Source organism: Electrophorus electricus, chromosome 3 (assembly GCF_013358815.1).
Source record: "Electrophorus electricus isolate fEleEle1 chromosome 3, fEleEle1.pri, whole genome shotgun sequence".
Lineage (NCBI taxonomy): Eukaryota > Metazoa > Chordata > Actinopteri > Gymnotiformes > Gymnotidae > Electrophorus > Electrophorus electricus.
In genome coordinates this window covers 23,823,194-23,837,111 of record NC_049537.1, presented here as the reverse complement: position 1 = coordinate 23,837,111, position 13,918 = coordinate 23,823,194, and the positions used below count along the sequence as shown (strand labels likewise).

The following is a 13,918-nucleotide window of genomic DNA, read 5'->3' as shown; positions in this document are numbered from 1 at the left end:
GACGCACTGCACAGCTAGTGTCTACTGCCCAGCCAGCACACAGATGCAGAGCAGTAAACGTTCAGTGAAGGTTTACTTAGTTTTCCATCTCCACAGGTAAAGGATTAGGCTGAAAGCTTTCATTTTGTTGTGTATGAGCTGAAGGGATTCAGGCTTTAACCTATCTCTGGAAGACCTTCATAATAATAATCCATTTAAATAATTTCAAGGGACTACATGAATAGTTTTTTCCTCTGATGTTCAGCATTGTTTTGCCATGCTAAGTGTTTTAACTTGTATGATCAATTTATGCTTTGCAGTAATAATACTCTAATGAAGGAGGGCCATACATGAGTGAGCAGTAAGGCTGTCAATCATTGTTGATGTGAGTGCATGTGGCACACAGGCCTTCCTTTACCCAGAGGGCCACATGGACGACGGCGTCATCCTACAGCTCTGCCAGCATGAGGAATCCAGAGCGGCCCGCATCATCCGCAACACCACACACCTTTTCACCCAGTTCATCAGGTACTGCACTCTTCCCATCAGCCCCGTCTGCATCTGGCACAGACACTTGCATATTCACCACGCACACTGATGGTCATTGGGAGTGCACTACCTGGTGGTGTCTTAATGGGATTATTATTACCTCCTCGCCTTCTGCTCCCAGAGGCCTGGACGAACTGAAGGGTGAGAAGGCCTCTGAGGTGAATCTGCCCGTGGTTGAGGTCCTGCAGAACCTCAACGACCTCATTACCTACTTTCAGCAGCCCGACTCAGAACTGGATCATGAGGAGAAGCAGAGGCAGCTCCGCTCGCTCATCAAACGGCAGGACCTCTTCAAAGAGGAGGTGAGTGCACTGCACACAGTAGAGCCCAGCTTTACCTATCAAGTTCAGTCACTTGACTTAAACTGTACTATAATTACTGTGAATTATTTAATAACTGCATTAAAGCTAATATGAAAGTTTACAAGAGTGAGGAATGAGAGTCTGGACACTGGTGATTCCTTGGAGTGTGCAGGATAAAGTTAAAACATAAGAAATGTGTGATGCCTTTACAGCTCATGCCTAAGTGTTCATAAATGCACATTTAGCTCTTTGTTTATCATGTACGGTCAAGATAAAATCTAGCTGTTCCAGCAGCTGTGACCTTGCCTGGTACTTGTGTAGAGCAGGATTTAAGGAAACATTTGATATTGCACATAGGTCCATGCAGTGGATAAGGATGACGTCCTGTTTCCTGTTTGGTTGGGCTCTTTTTAAGGGAATGCTCACACTGCTCTCGATCTGCATTGACCGCCTCAACGTGTACAACAGTGCTGCAGAGTTTGAGGAGGTGGCAGGCGAGGAGGCAGGGGAGGCCTGGAAGGACATTCTCAACCTCCTTTATGAGCTGCTGGGTAAGATGTCTTTCCATGCATAGCTGCTGATGACAGGAGGAACATCCCTACTGCAGTTCTGTCTCTAAAGAATCACAGTGTCACAGTTCTAGCTGGTGTGGGTCTACACTATACCACATTTGAATTTGAACAGTGACAAAAATGTTAATGTTCTTGCTTACATTTTAGGCTATTAATCATCTGTACTGGATTAATTATATATGAATTACACCCCTATTTGTGCTTAATCCCCTCATATCATGGGACCATATGTAGGTAAACAAGTAAACATAGTCTTTTTTTAGTACATTGTTGCAAATCATTTGCAATCAAAGACTGAAGTCTGTGACCTTTGTGACATCATCAACATTGGATGTGCCCCCTGCCAAGTTTGTCCAGCAGCCGTTTTCAGTTCCTGCTTGTTTTGGGGGCATTTTTGTTTTCATTATGCTGGTCTTCATTTGAACTGCCAGAGGAACTGCTCAGTGGGATTTTCTTGGGTAATTGACCACTGGAAGCCATGCATGTCAGTGCTGTCATGTTTCACAGATGAGCTTGTATGTTTTGGATCATGAACAGTTTGTTTTTATTTGTTCCACATTTTCCTCATTTCATCAATGAGTCATCTCTTCTGTCCATAAGACCATGTCTCAGATTTCTACAGGCTTTTTATGTGCTGCTTAGCTAACTGTAACCTGGCCTTTCTACAGCTATTCACACCATTTCTTTCTTGCTGTACCAATCAGTTGACATGTACTCCTGTAGCACATATGGTAGAATAGGTAGAGTAAGGTGCTTGCAACACTGAAATCACTGAGGTTTCTTTATCTGTTGATGATCAACTTGTTGTGCAGCAGAAACTACAGTGTCCTAGACACTGTTCCACCATAAATCTCCCATTTAAGAAAGGCCCACAAGTTCTCAATAGGGTTTAGTTCAGGTGTGGAAGGGGGCCATGTCATTACTCTTTAACCTTTATGGCCATTACTGGCTAGCCACGCAGTGGAGTACTTTGATACATGTAATGGAGCAGTGACCTACATAAAAATCATGGTCTTCTTGAAAGATGCAGACTTCTAAAAACTGGCAGTAGGTTTGGGAGTTGATTATGAGTCCATCTTCAACCCGTAAAGGTCCAACTAGCTCATCTTTAATAATACCAGCTCATAGCAGTACCCCACCTCCACCTTGCTGGCATCTGAGTCAAAGTGGAGCTCTGTGCCCGTTACTGATCCAGGCACGGGCCCATCCATCTGGTCCGTCAAGAGTCACTCTCGTCTCCTCAGTCCATAAAATCTTTTAAAATTCTGTCTTCAGATATTTCTTGGCCCAGTCTTGATGTTTCACTTTATGTGTCTTGTTCAGGGTTGGTTGGGTTTCTGCCTCCCTTACTTGGCAATGTCTCTGAGCACTGAACACTTGGTACTTCTGGTCATTCCAGATAGGTTGCAGTTATGGAATATGACAGCACTGGAGGATAATGGATTCCTGGTCACTTCACGTTTGATTCTTCTCAAATCTTTGGCAGTTAATTTGCATCTTTTTTCCCAACACGTTTCTTGCAACCCTGTTGACTATTTGCAACAAAACATTTGATGGTTCTGTGATCACACCCTAATATCTTAGGAATTTTAAGAGTGCTGCATCCCTCTGAAAGACCTTTTACAATTTTTGACTTTTCAGAATCAGTTAAATCTCTTTTTGACCCATTTTGCCTGAGAAAAAGAAGCTTCCTAATAATTATGCACACCTTGATATAGGGTGTTGATCTCCTTAGGCCACACCATCCCTCATTACACAAATATACATCCCCTGATATGCTTAAATCTAATAATCATTCAAGTTTATGCAGCTTGGAGTTGGAAAATATGCATAATATGATATGGTCAAAATACTCTCTTGCCTAATAATTGTGCACACGGTGTATGCACGAAAGGACTTAATTGTTGTATGGTTCAACCAATGTATGTGTAAGCAATAAAGGTAGTAAATTGAATTAAAAAAATTGTAAGGCCAATATGTGGGCTTACAGAGCATGAAACAATTTGTTTTACTGTCCAATTATATAAATTATAGTAATTGTAGCTTTTTAATACTTTTCTGCAGGAAAACTCATGTGACTTCACTTGATACAGTTTTTGGTGCTTTCACATTCCTGGTTCTCACATTCCTAGTTCACCTTGACTCCTCCCCATTTGGCAGACCCCCTTCCTGAGCCTAGACAAGACTTCACCTCTCTTGGTGAAGCGTGGAGGTCACAGTCAGAGGAGGCCAGGTACTGCCTAAAATGGGAAGGCAGTACAGTGAGCGTGATGCATCAGGCTGATGACACAGGGCCACTTTTAGTGTTTTTGACAGGTCCATTTACTGCCTCGCAAAACTGCTCTGCTCAGGGTGTCTGAGTTCCAGCGTGGCTGACGCCAGTCATAGCCATACCTCACGAGCTCCTCTCAGAGCCCCCTGCTCCGTGCTGCTTTTGATGACTTGTCTCTCTTGGGAATGAATTGGTTAGCACACAGATTCTCATTTAATATTTCATTCTCACTCTGTGTTCAGTGCAGTGGTAAATTGTTTTCCTTAATATCACCCACCAGCAAAGGATATGAGGGGAACAGTGGTGATCGGAGGTGTATTGTGAATAAAGAGTTAAGCAGCATTTTTATTACCTTTTATTCTCATTCATATTCTGCAGCTGCCCTGATCCGAGGAAATAGGCCCAACTGCACTCAGTTCTCCCGCAGACTGGACTGGTTGGTCAGCAAATTGGAGCGTCTGGAGTCATCCTCAGGTATACCCTACAATCTAAATTGAGTGACATGGTATTAACACTCCTGTTCTGATTTAGGGCACTGGCATGTAGCCCACTGAATGATAATTAGGGGGCAATCACATAGTGCTGAACCCTATGGCAATTGCTCAGATGGTTTCTTAAGATTATTTTTCTCAATAAAATCAAGTTGTGCAGACCAAACTGTAAGCCTTAGAGACAAAAAGTGCATTTAATAGGTAGTAATCTATACTGCTACTCAAGCAAGTGAGATGAGCCCCATGAGCCTGAAGGGGGCGCTACGCACAGTGCACAGTGCACAGTGCACAGTGCTAAAGGTTTTGGCCAATAACTTTTGAAACTTAATTCAGAGAATCAGAATTCTTTTATTGTCTTAATCCTTAGCCTCTGATGAATTATGCTATGGCCCACCCATTGGTGGGAGATTTTTGTTGCCACTGTCACCTTTGTGTGCTCATTAGTGGCCTGGACCCATGTTCTCTGTATATATGATTTCTGTGAAACTGCTTTGTGACAACACTTGTTGTGAGAAGCACTATACAAATCAGTTTAATTTAATTTAATTTTTGTAATCAACTAGATAAAACTCTCGCCATAGGTTGTCAGAATGTCATCAAACTGGAATGGTATATACAGAGTTACTGTGGATTTGGAAAGTATTCAGACCTCTTTTTGCACTCTTAATTGTATTGTGGATTTGATTTTAAATTAATATAATTACCATTTTTACCTATCAATCTGCACTAAACAGTCATAATGATGAATTAACTAAAACTAAAACTAAAAATCAAAAACTGGAATATCTTTTTCACAAAACTATTCAGACCCATTACTGTGGCACTCCAGGTTGTGGTCAGGTGCATCTTGTTTGTTTAATTATCCTTGAGATGTGTCTAGAACTGAGTGGTAGTCTGCAAGTTGCAATTTGAATTAATTGAATATAGCTTGAAAAGGTATGCATCTAAGTCGGCCCACAGTTTATACTGCATTGTCCGAAGAAGCCATGAAATCCAAAGAACTCTCCATGATCGAATTGTGGCAAGGCATAGATCAAGGCAAAGATATAAAATAATATATAAGGCTTTGATTGTTTCCAGGACCATAGTGGCCTCAATTATTTTGAAATGGAAAAAGCTTGGCACAATCTTGAACCTTGTCAGAGTTGGCCTTTTGGCCATATTGGGCATCTGGCCAAGAAAGGTCTTGGTCAGTGAGGTAAGAAAGAATCCAATGATCACTCTAAAAGAGCTCCAAAGGTCCTGTGCAAAGATGGGAGAACTTATTAGATAAACAACCATCTCTGTATCACTCCATAAATCAAGCCTTTATGCATGGTAAGAGAGAAGCTCATTTGCAAATTGTTAAACAGCAATCAAAGGACTAAACATGGCAACACATAGAACATATGGAAAAAGATCCTTTGGTCCAGTGAGACAAAAACTGAACTCTTTGTGTAGAATAATAAGAACTATGTCTGGCAAAAACCAGGCACTGCACATCACCCCGTTAATACACCCTGTTGACATCTATGGTAAAATATGGTGGTGGCAGCATCATGCTGTGGTGGTACTTATCAGTGCCAGGGACAGGGGAACTGGTAGCCGTTGAGGAATGGATGTATGCAGCCAAATACAAGAACATGCTTGCAAATACCTCCTCCAGACTGCAAACAAACTCAAGACTGGGTCAATATTTCACCTTTCAAATAACAATGACTCAAAGCATACAACTAAAACAATATTGGGCCTTTGGGACAAATCTCTAAATGTTCTTGAGTGCCCCAGCCAAAACCCAGACTTAAACCCCATTAGTCTGTGGAGAGACGTGAAAATAATACTTCACAAATGTTTGCCATCCAATCTGAGCTTGCGAGGATCTGCCATGAAGAATGGGCTATCTACCTATATCCAGGTGTGCAAAACATGTAGAGATGCTTCTACAAAGTATTTAATAAAAGGTCTGATATTTGATACATTGTTTTGATTTTTTATATATCTTAAAAGCTTTAAAAAACTATACTTTCTGAATCTGCTGTACATGTTTTGGATGCATGGTAAGTTTGGTTTGGATCAGTGTTTGGGGAACACTATAGGCCTCAGTCTTGTTCAAATATGAATAATTGAACTGCTGAATTGCTCTTAGTAAACAGAGAAAATCTAGTGATTTTCACCCAAACAAATCACAGACAGATCAACTTGCATTTTGAGGTGCTATCATGCCAACTACCAAAATGCGAACATGTACAGAAATGTGCTTGAACCTGAAGATCGCTGGGGATCGTGGGATATTTCTTTTCTGTTGCCTGTTAGTGCATATGTAACAGCATCCCATGGGGCTGAATGGGGATGCATTGCTTTAAAGTTCAAGGGCTGTAATCTCATAGCTGCAGTAGGATGTTAAAGCCACCTTATGCATTTAACAACTTTTGTAGGGTGCACATGCATTTATTGCCATTTCTTAATTTGGTGGACAGAAATAAATGCACCTGCAGCAATGTGGGTAGAGTGCTGCAACAGGGGCTGTGGCATTTAAAATGTGCCTGTTCAGTAGTAGATATGAAGCCATTTTGGTTTGAATCAGCACTCATGCTGCCATCTCCTCAGACCTGCTCCTATCGCAAAGTGCAACAAGGCATTTTCCTCACTTCAAGCAGGCACATAAATGTCTAATTTCTCAAAATGGAACTTTGACCATGAACATCACCCCACTAAAATATTTTTAATTACCAACTAAATACAATTGATTTACAAACTAAATACAACTGATTTTTTTTTTTTCATAAGGAGACACAATTCTATTGTGACTATTATATTTGAATCTGGTGTGTCATTGTGCACAGAAAAAATATATAATTTAAATAATTTACTCATCACAATTAAATAATCATTTTATTCTCATCACAGCAATAATAACAATAACAATAATAATGATATTAATATTAACAGGTATTATTACGATTATTTATGTATTGGTAATAATTATTATTTCATTATTGTTGTTAATAATTATTGTAATTTTTGTTCATAAGTATTGTTAATTATTGAAAGGAAAAGATTATTAGTTTTATTATAGTAGGTTTGTTTCCTCAACTAGGAATTATTTTGCTGCTGCATTCCTACATACTCGCTGTCATGACTAAAGATCATGCTCAGATTTTAAAGGGAAAGAGAGGAGTTAATCTGATTGGATATTGCAGCTCAGATTTTAAAGGGAAAGAGAGGAGTTAATCTAATTGGATATTGCAGCTCAGATTTTAAAGGGAAAGAGAGGAGTTAATCTGATTGGATATTGCAGCAGCACACCCAACCTGCTGATCACATATAGAGTCTAACCTGACTTCTTTTTGTAATTTCACCACTCTGTGCTGGATTAGTGCCTCTGCACTTGTAATGAAAATAGCAAACTACAATTCTGCCACGCCCACACGTGCCTGCGTCATGGTCTTATGTCTTAATTCTGCATGTCCACGAAAATAGAGCCCCTAATGTGAAATTAGAAAAGCAGTGACTGTTTGTTCTCTTCACAGGCATCCTCGAGGCACTGCACTGCATCCTAACCGAGAGTCCCGAGGCTCTGAATATCATCCAGAAGGACCACATCAAGTCCATCATCTCCCTGCTCTACAAGCATGGCCGTAACCACAAGGTCAGCCACAGCCCATATCCCCACCGCAAGACAGCGTAATCCCTCATGTAATCCCTCACGTAATCCCTGTGAAGATCCAGCCCCTCACCTAACCCCCCATGGAGACACAGTGGATAGGCATGCTGAATGTTGATGATGAAGTGAAATTGCAGAGGTGCCTGTAAAGTGGGTAAATTGTAGCACTTTCCAGAGATCTGCATCAGTAAAAGCTTCTTGTTTCATTTTCTGAAATACAAGGCTGCCTAAAACCACAAGGGCTCTACTAGCACTAAAGGAATAACTTCTATCAGAGATAATCTATTATAACATTTTAGATTCTAAGGAGAAAACTGATTTAGTTTAATTAACAGGAATTCAAAGAAGCTGTGCAAACCAGTAGTTAATATTCTTATTGTTAAGGGGTGGATGTCCTGAGGGCCATGACAACAAAACCATGTTTTTGCTGATCCGGGGTACTCACAGAATTCCTCTACCCTATAAAGTCTGGATCAAACATACTCATGAAGTCATTACTGGAGATATGCATCATGCTTATCTGTGATAATTTCACATGACTGGGCTGGAATGTATAGCTTCAACTCTGTCATGTAGTTCATAGGCTGTACTGTACTTTTTGTTCAGTAGTGTTTTGGCTATATGTGGCTATAAGGCTTTAAAGGACTGTGATTAAAACCTGTTTTCCTGCCATGGCAACCCTGTAGATTCTGGATATCCTCTGTTCTCTCTGCGTCTGCAATGGAGTGGCAGTCAGAGCCAATCAGAACTTCATCTGTGATCACCTGCTTCCTAGGAGGGATCTGCTTCTCCAAACAAGATTAGTCAATGATGTGCAGAGGTAATACATTACTTTCACATCTTTCCTTTACTAATACTTTAAATCTTAAAAGTATGAGAGTACTCATGTTGTATAAGAGATTTTTCATGCTTTATTACTGGAGATTTATAACCAGGGGCAGGAGCTGCAATTTAGAAGTTAGAAGCCCTATATGCAGTGCATTTTCATGCAACAACCTTAATCTTTATCTGTTCAATTTGTTTGGTAACCTCAGTACTGCATCTCTTGGCAGCATGAGACCAAACATCTACCTGGGCATGAGTGAGGGTTCGGCTCAGTATAAGAAGTGGTACTTTGAGCTGATGATTGACCAAGTGGACCACTTCATGACTGGAGAGGCCACGCACCTCCGTGTAGGCTGGGCCACCACCAAAGGCTATGCCCCCTACCCTGGAGGTGGTGAGGGCTGGGGAGGCAATGGAGTGGGCGATGATCTCTACTCCTATGGCTTCGATGGGCTGCATCTCTGGTCAGGTACTCATAGGGCTCTGAAGAGCATGCTTTTCTTCTGAACCATGTCACGTTTAATATAAAGGTAATTATGTTCCTAATATAGACATAGTACAGTAATTAGAGATTATGTAATGCCGTTAGAGTGAAGTGAGCAATGGTTTTAGCATGCAGTTTGCAGAATACTTAGTAGTTTGTTTGCTTGTTTAGCCTTGTAGCTCCAGTACAAATTGGTGAAAATCTGATTTTTCACCAAACTATTCCTAAACCTATTTAATACAAACCTATATGTTTATAGATATATACTACATAGCCTTGATAATCTGATGATTATCACATTGTTACCATCTCTTTCTTTATGTGCATTCTCAAAGCTAAACTCTAACTACAGGCACATAGCACATTGCGGTTCAGGGCGTTATAGTCCAGTCAGCCACATAGTCATTCCGTGCGTGTCTGGAATTCCCTAGGGCGAATCCCACGAGCTGTGGCCTCTATTAACCAGCACCTGCTGAACCCGGATGATGTGGTGAGCTGCTGCCTGGACCTCGGTGCCCCCAGCATGTCCTTTCGCATCAATGGGCAGCCTGTCCAGGGCATGTTCGAGGACTTCAACACGGACGGCTTCTTCTTCCCCGTGGTCAGCTTCTCGGCAGGGGTCAAGTGAGTTGCACTGCGGCCACACACTGCTCGCATGCCTGGCATAATTACATTTTTAGATGAATAGCCAGTAAGAGACAGTTTATGTGATGCTGGAAGAAATTATGGAAATCATGAGTGACCCAGGGAGAAAGGATTGTCCACTGTGGGGTTTTTTTCTTTGCCCTTGAATATTTCTACTTAAGAAATTTAAATAAGTAGGACAGGGACTAGGTTTAATTATTCATAATTACTCATGAGGACAGGAAATTTTAAAGTGCAGAAATTCTCAGAGGTGCAGTTTTCACTACTTTTAGTTCAACTTTTAGTTTGAGTTGAACTCTGAGATTTGGCAATTTTCTTTGTTAGTAAAGACTGCTGAATATTTTCTTACGCCTAAAACCTATAAGAGTTTTTTTTTTATCACGAATGGTGACTTCTTACTGAATTTCATTCAACGTAACTAAGACATTTTTTGAAAATGTTCATTTCCCCGTTCATTGCAGTGTAGTAGATTAAATTAAACTAATGAGAAGAAAAAAAAAATCACGATCTACTTCTGCTTCCTGTAGGGTTCGCTTTCTGTTGGGGGGTCGCCACGGAGACTTTAAGTTCCTGCCGCCAGCAGGCTATGCACCCTGTTATGAGGCCCTGCTCCCAAAAGAGAAGATGCGTGTGGAGCCTGTGAAGGAGTATAAGAGAGATGCTGAGGGTGTGAGGGACCTGCTGGGGACCACCCAGTTTCTTTCTCAGGCGTCCTTCATCCCCATACCTGTCAATACCAGCCAGGTGAGACACTAAGGACAGAGCACCCGTGTTGTGCACTGTAATTCTGTCTACCTGCCTTCTAAACTTTCTCACTTTTTCCTTTCTTTCCTGCTCTTAATGAGAATATGTAACTTAGCAGTTTGTAGGTAATGTTGAGAACAAACCTGAAAACTAGAATCAATTTTGCATTTGACAGATTGTCCTGCCTCCACATCTTGACAATGTGCGTGACAAGCTGGCTGAGAACATCCATGAACTCTGGGGTATGAACAAAATTGAGCTTGGCTGGATCTATGGCAAGGTAAGAAAAACAACAAACTGGCTGAATATTAGAAACAGAGATCCCCATTTAAAGTCACAATGTGATGTAGGTAGTGAAACCATGTAATTAATGGTCTTTTTTTTTAATGGTCTTTTTTATATCTGTATTGGATTAACTGAACACTATTATCTTCTGCAATGAGAACTGATCATCCAGAAAAAGCCATTGGAGGATAATTGAAAATGTCACTCTAAAAATGGTAGCCTACTCTAAAAATGGTAGCCTACAAGTTACAAATTTTGCTTGACTATCACTAAGCACTAAGCAAATAGCCACCCGTCAGGTAAGCACATATATCTCATTTTAAAACTTAGGCCAGAAAGATTGATGTAATCTGCATCCATTGTGCTATGCAGTTGCTTTATCTCTGAAAATGCTGTGAGCATACACACACACACACACACACACACACACACACACACACACACACACACACACACACAGGCACACTTGTTTACTCACATGAGAGATTAGCTTTAAGTATAACTGAAACACACTGCAGCTGAGCTTGGGAGCATAGCAACTGCTGAGACAAACTTAACGAGCAGCTCAGCATTCAAGAGCCAGGTGGGAGAAATTTATTATGGGTGAGCACATACATTTCTCCAGAGGCCACAGACCATATAATTTATTAGGAACAATATTTTGGAGGCCCAGATGCTCACAGATCAATTTCTTTTTAATAAGACCTCATTTGTTCAAAGTGACATTATCCTGAACTGGACATGGGATACTATCATGAAAAATGGCAGAAGCTTGGCAAGTATAATGACTTTCAATGAGCTACCTTAATTTTTCACTACCAAATGCCTTTGCATTCCATTTTGTTGCAGGAATCCAAATAGAATGTTATATTCTATTTGGATATTAATTTTCTTTTGAGTAGGAGGACTAAATAACATTTAATTCTCTTATTTGATTTTTTTTGCTTTGACCATTCACAATACAGTGCATCGAGAAGTGCTCCACAAATGTATAGATGCATATTATTTAGAGGACAAGAAAATGTTTCAGTGTTAGCTGATGCAATAAGATCTTTTACAGTTCCTTAGAAGAACTTGCTGAAGTTTAATGATAGTTGTTTTCCAAATGATAGGACCCTTCCCAAATCCATGTTTTTGACCATGTTTTTCCATTATGTTAGTATACAATTGTTCACCACATGATATTTTAAAACTACTACAAAAGTGTACTTTAAAGTGCATTTTTCTTCAAAGGTACGAGATGACAACAAAAGACAGCACCCTTGCCTGGTTGACTTCTCCAAGCTGCCTGAAACTGAAAAGAATTATAACCTGCAGATGTCAACAGAGACCATAAAGTAAGGGCAGGCTACACGATTACTGAGCACATTGAACTAAAGGCCACAGTTTGGTCTGGGATTACAGTGATAATTATACAGTATCTTCAGTGGAGCTCAGGAAGAATTGATTGGGCAAGATGAAGGCTGTGAGCTAATTTTAACTGTTGTATTAATTTAGCACAGAGTCCGTTGAATTAGCATTACAGCTGCTTTAATGGCAAATAAGACTTTTGTCTTTAAATTGTACTTCTGAAATGTAAATCAGCTAAGACATATAAATGCTGCACTCTGTGTAATTTTTAGAATATCTCTGACAAACTTTGTTATTTATGACTTTCTGGTAAGCAAATCTCTGAGCACATCTTTGGGTAATACAGGACCTTACTATCTTTGGGATGCCATGTTGTACAAGTCAATGTTAATGCTGAGGATGATCTGAAGAAACTGAAACTTCCCAAGGAGTAAGTCCCCACACACCCCACAAATGTTTCGAAAAACATTATAACACATCAAGAAATATATAAGAATATGTGTGTGAAGACTAATCTTGACATTTTTGCATTATAGCTATGTGATGTCAAATGGTTATAAACCTTCGCCACTAGACCTTTCTGATGTGAAACTGACATCTGGTCAGGAGGTTCTGGTTGATAAACTGGCTGAAAATGCTCACAACGTTTGGGCCAAAGATCGCATCAAGCAAGGATGGACCTATGGTATTCAGCAGGTACATTTATATTTATCTTGTCTTCAGATTTACTAAATAGTCCCAGTGAAAAAGATAAGGCCTGAGAAAGCTTCTCGAAGTTCAGGCCACTGAGCTCTGTTGGACATTATCTGAACTCTGCTTTTTTGGCCTTTTTTCCCTGAAGGATTTGAAAAGCAGGCGCAATCCTCGGCTGGTGCCATATGCTTTGTTAGATGAACGCACAAAGAAGTCCAACCGAGACAGTCTTCGGGAGGCCATCCGAACACTGGTCGGCTATGGATACAATATAGACCCTCCTGACCAAGAGGGTGGGGATGGACTCTAACTAAATGCTCTATGGAATTCATGTTAGCTCATGTATATCATCTTATATCTGTCATTACATTTTTTCTAGTCTTACGCTATCACTACCTCTTCCACAGCTGCCCATGTGGTGGAGAAGCAGAGTGTTGAAAACATTCGCTTCTTCCGTGTGGAGAAGACCTACGCAGTGCAGTCAGGGAAGTGGTATTTTGAGTTTGAGGCTGTGACGGGAGGGGAAATGTGTGTGGGCTGGGCCCGGCCTGGCTGCAGACCTAACGTGGAGCTAGGCATGGATGATCAGGCTTACGTATTTGATGGTTACAGAGTAAGTGTCCCATATCCACAAGTTTTTTCTAGGTCTCTTAATAGACATGAGCCAAGAGTTCTTCAACATGCTCTAGCATAACCTTGTTTCAGATTCCTCCATTCTCATAGGCTGTGAAAAAGAGCAGCACTGTTAAATGACATAGTTTAAATGGGTGTAATGCTTCTTTGTTGTGAAACCTGTCTTGCAGGGCCGCCGCGTACACATGGGCAGTCACTTTTTTGGGCGGACTTGGAACAAAGGCGATGTGGTGGGGTGCATGATTAACATGGAGGACAAATCCATGATCTTCACTCTCAATGGGGAGATCCTCATCACCAATAAAGGCTCAGAGCTCTGCTTCACGGACTTTGAGACTGAAGATGGTGAGCTTATACGGAAACTACAATCAGTGTCCTGTTTTATAAATACTACTAAGAATAAAAGCTATTGCATATAACTAATCTGACAAAACTCAAGAAGCAGTTGCTT

At 40.7% G+C, this 13,918-nt stretch overlaps 1 protein-coding gene across 2 annotated transcripts in view; it reads left to right on the top strand.

The window, feature by feature from the left end:
* Positions 1-13,918, top strand: part of ryr3 (ryanodine receptor 3) — a 70,626-nt gene that overhangs the window by 18,836 nt on the left and 37,872 nt on the right. For both annotated transcript variants that reach the window (XM_026998958.2, XM_026998959.2), the window contains exons 13-28: positions 386-507; positions 650-830; positions 1,246-1,381; positions 4,053-4,148; positions 7,675-7,793; positions 8,495-8,628; positions 8,861-9,102; positions 9,549-9,741; positions 10,290-10,506; positions 10,682-10,786; positions 12,025-12,128; positions 12,488-12,571; positions 12,678-12,837; positions 12,983-13,127; positions 13,242-13,447; positions 13,638-13,812. In XM_026998958.2, the coding sequence (XP_026854759.2) occupies positions 386-507; positions 650-830; positions 1,246-1,381; positions 4,053-4,148; positions 7,675-7,793; positions 8,495-8,628; positions 8,861-9,102; positions 9,549-9,741; positions 10,290-10,506; positions 10,682-10,786; positions 12,025-12,128; positions 12,488-12,571; positions 12,678-12,837; positions 12,983-13,127; positions 13,242-13,447; positions 13,638-13,812 (2,419 nt within the window). The remainder of the gene's footprint in view (positions 1-385; positions 508-649; positions 831-1,245; positions 1,382-4,052; positions 4,149-7,674; positions 7,794-8,494; positions 8,629-8,860; positions 9,103-9,548; positions 9,742-10,289; positions 10,507-10,681; positions 10,787-12,024; positions 12,129-12,487; positions 12,572-12,677; positions 12,838-12,982; positions 13,128-13,241; positions 13,448-13,637; positions 13,813-13,918) is intronic.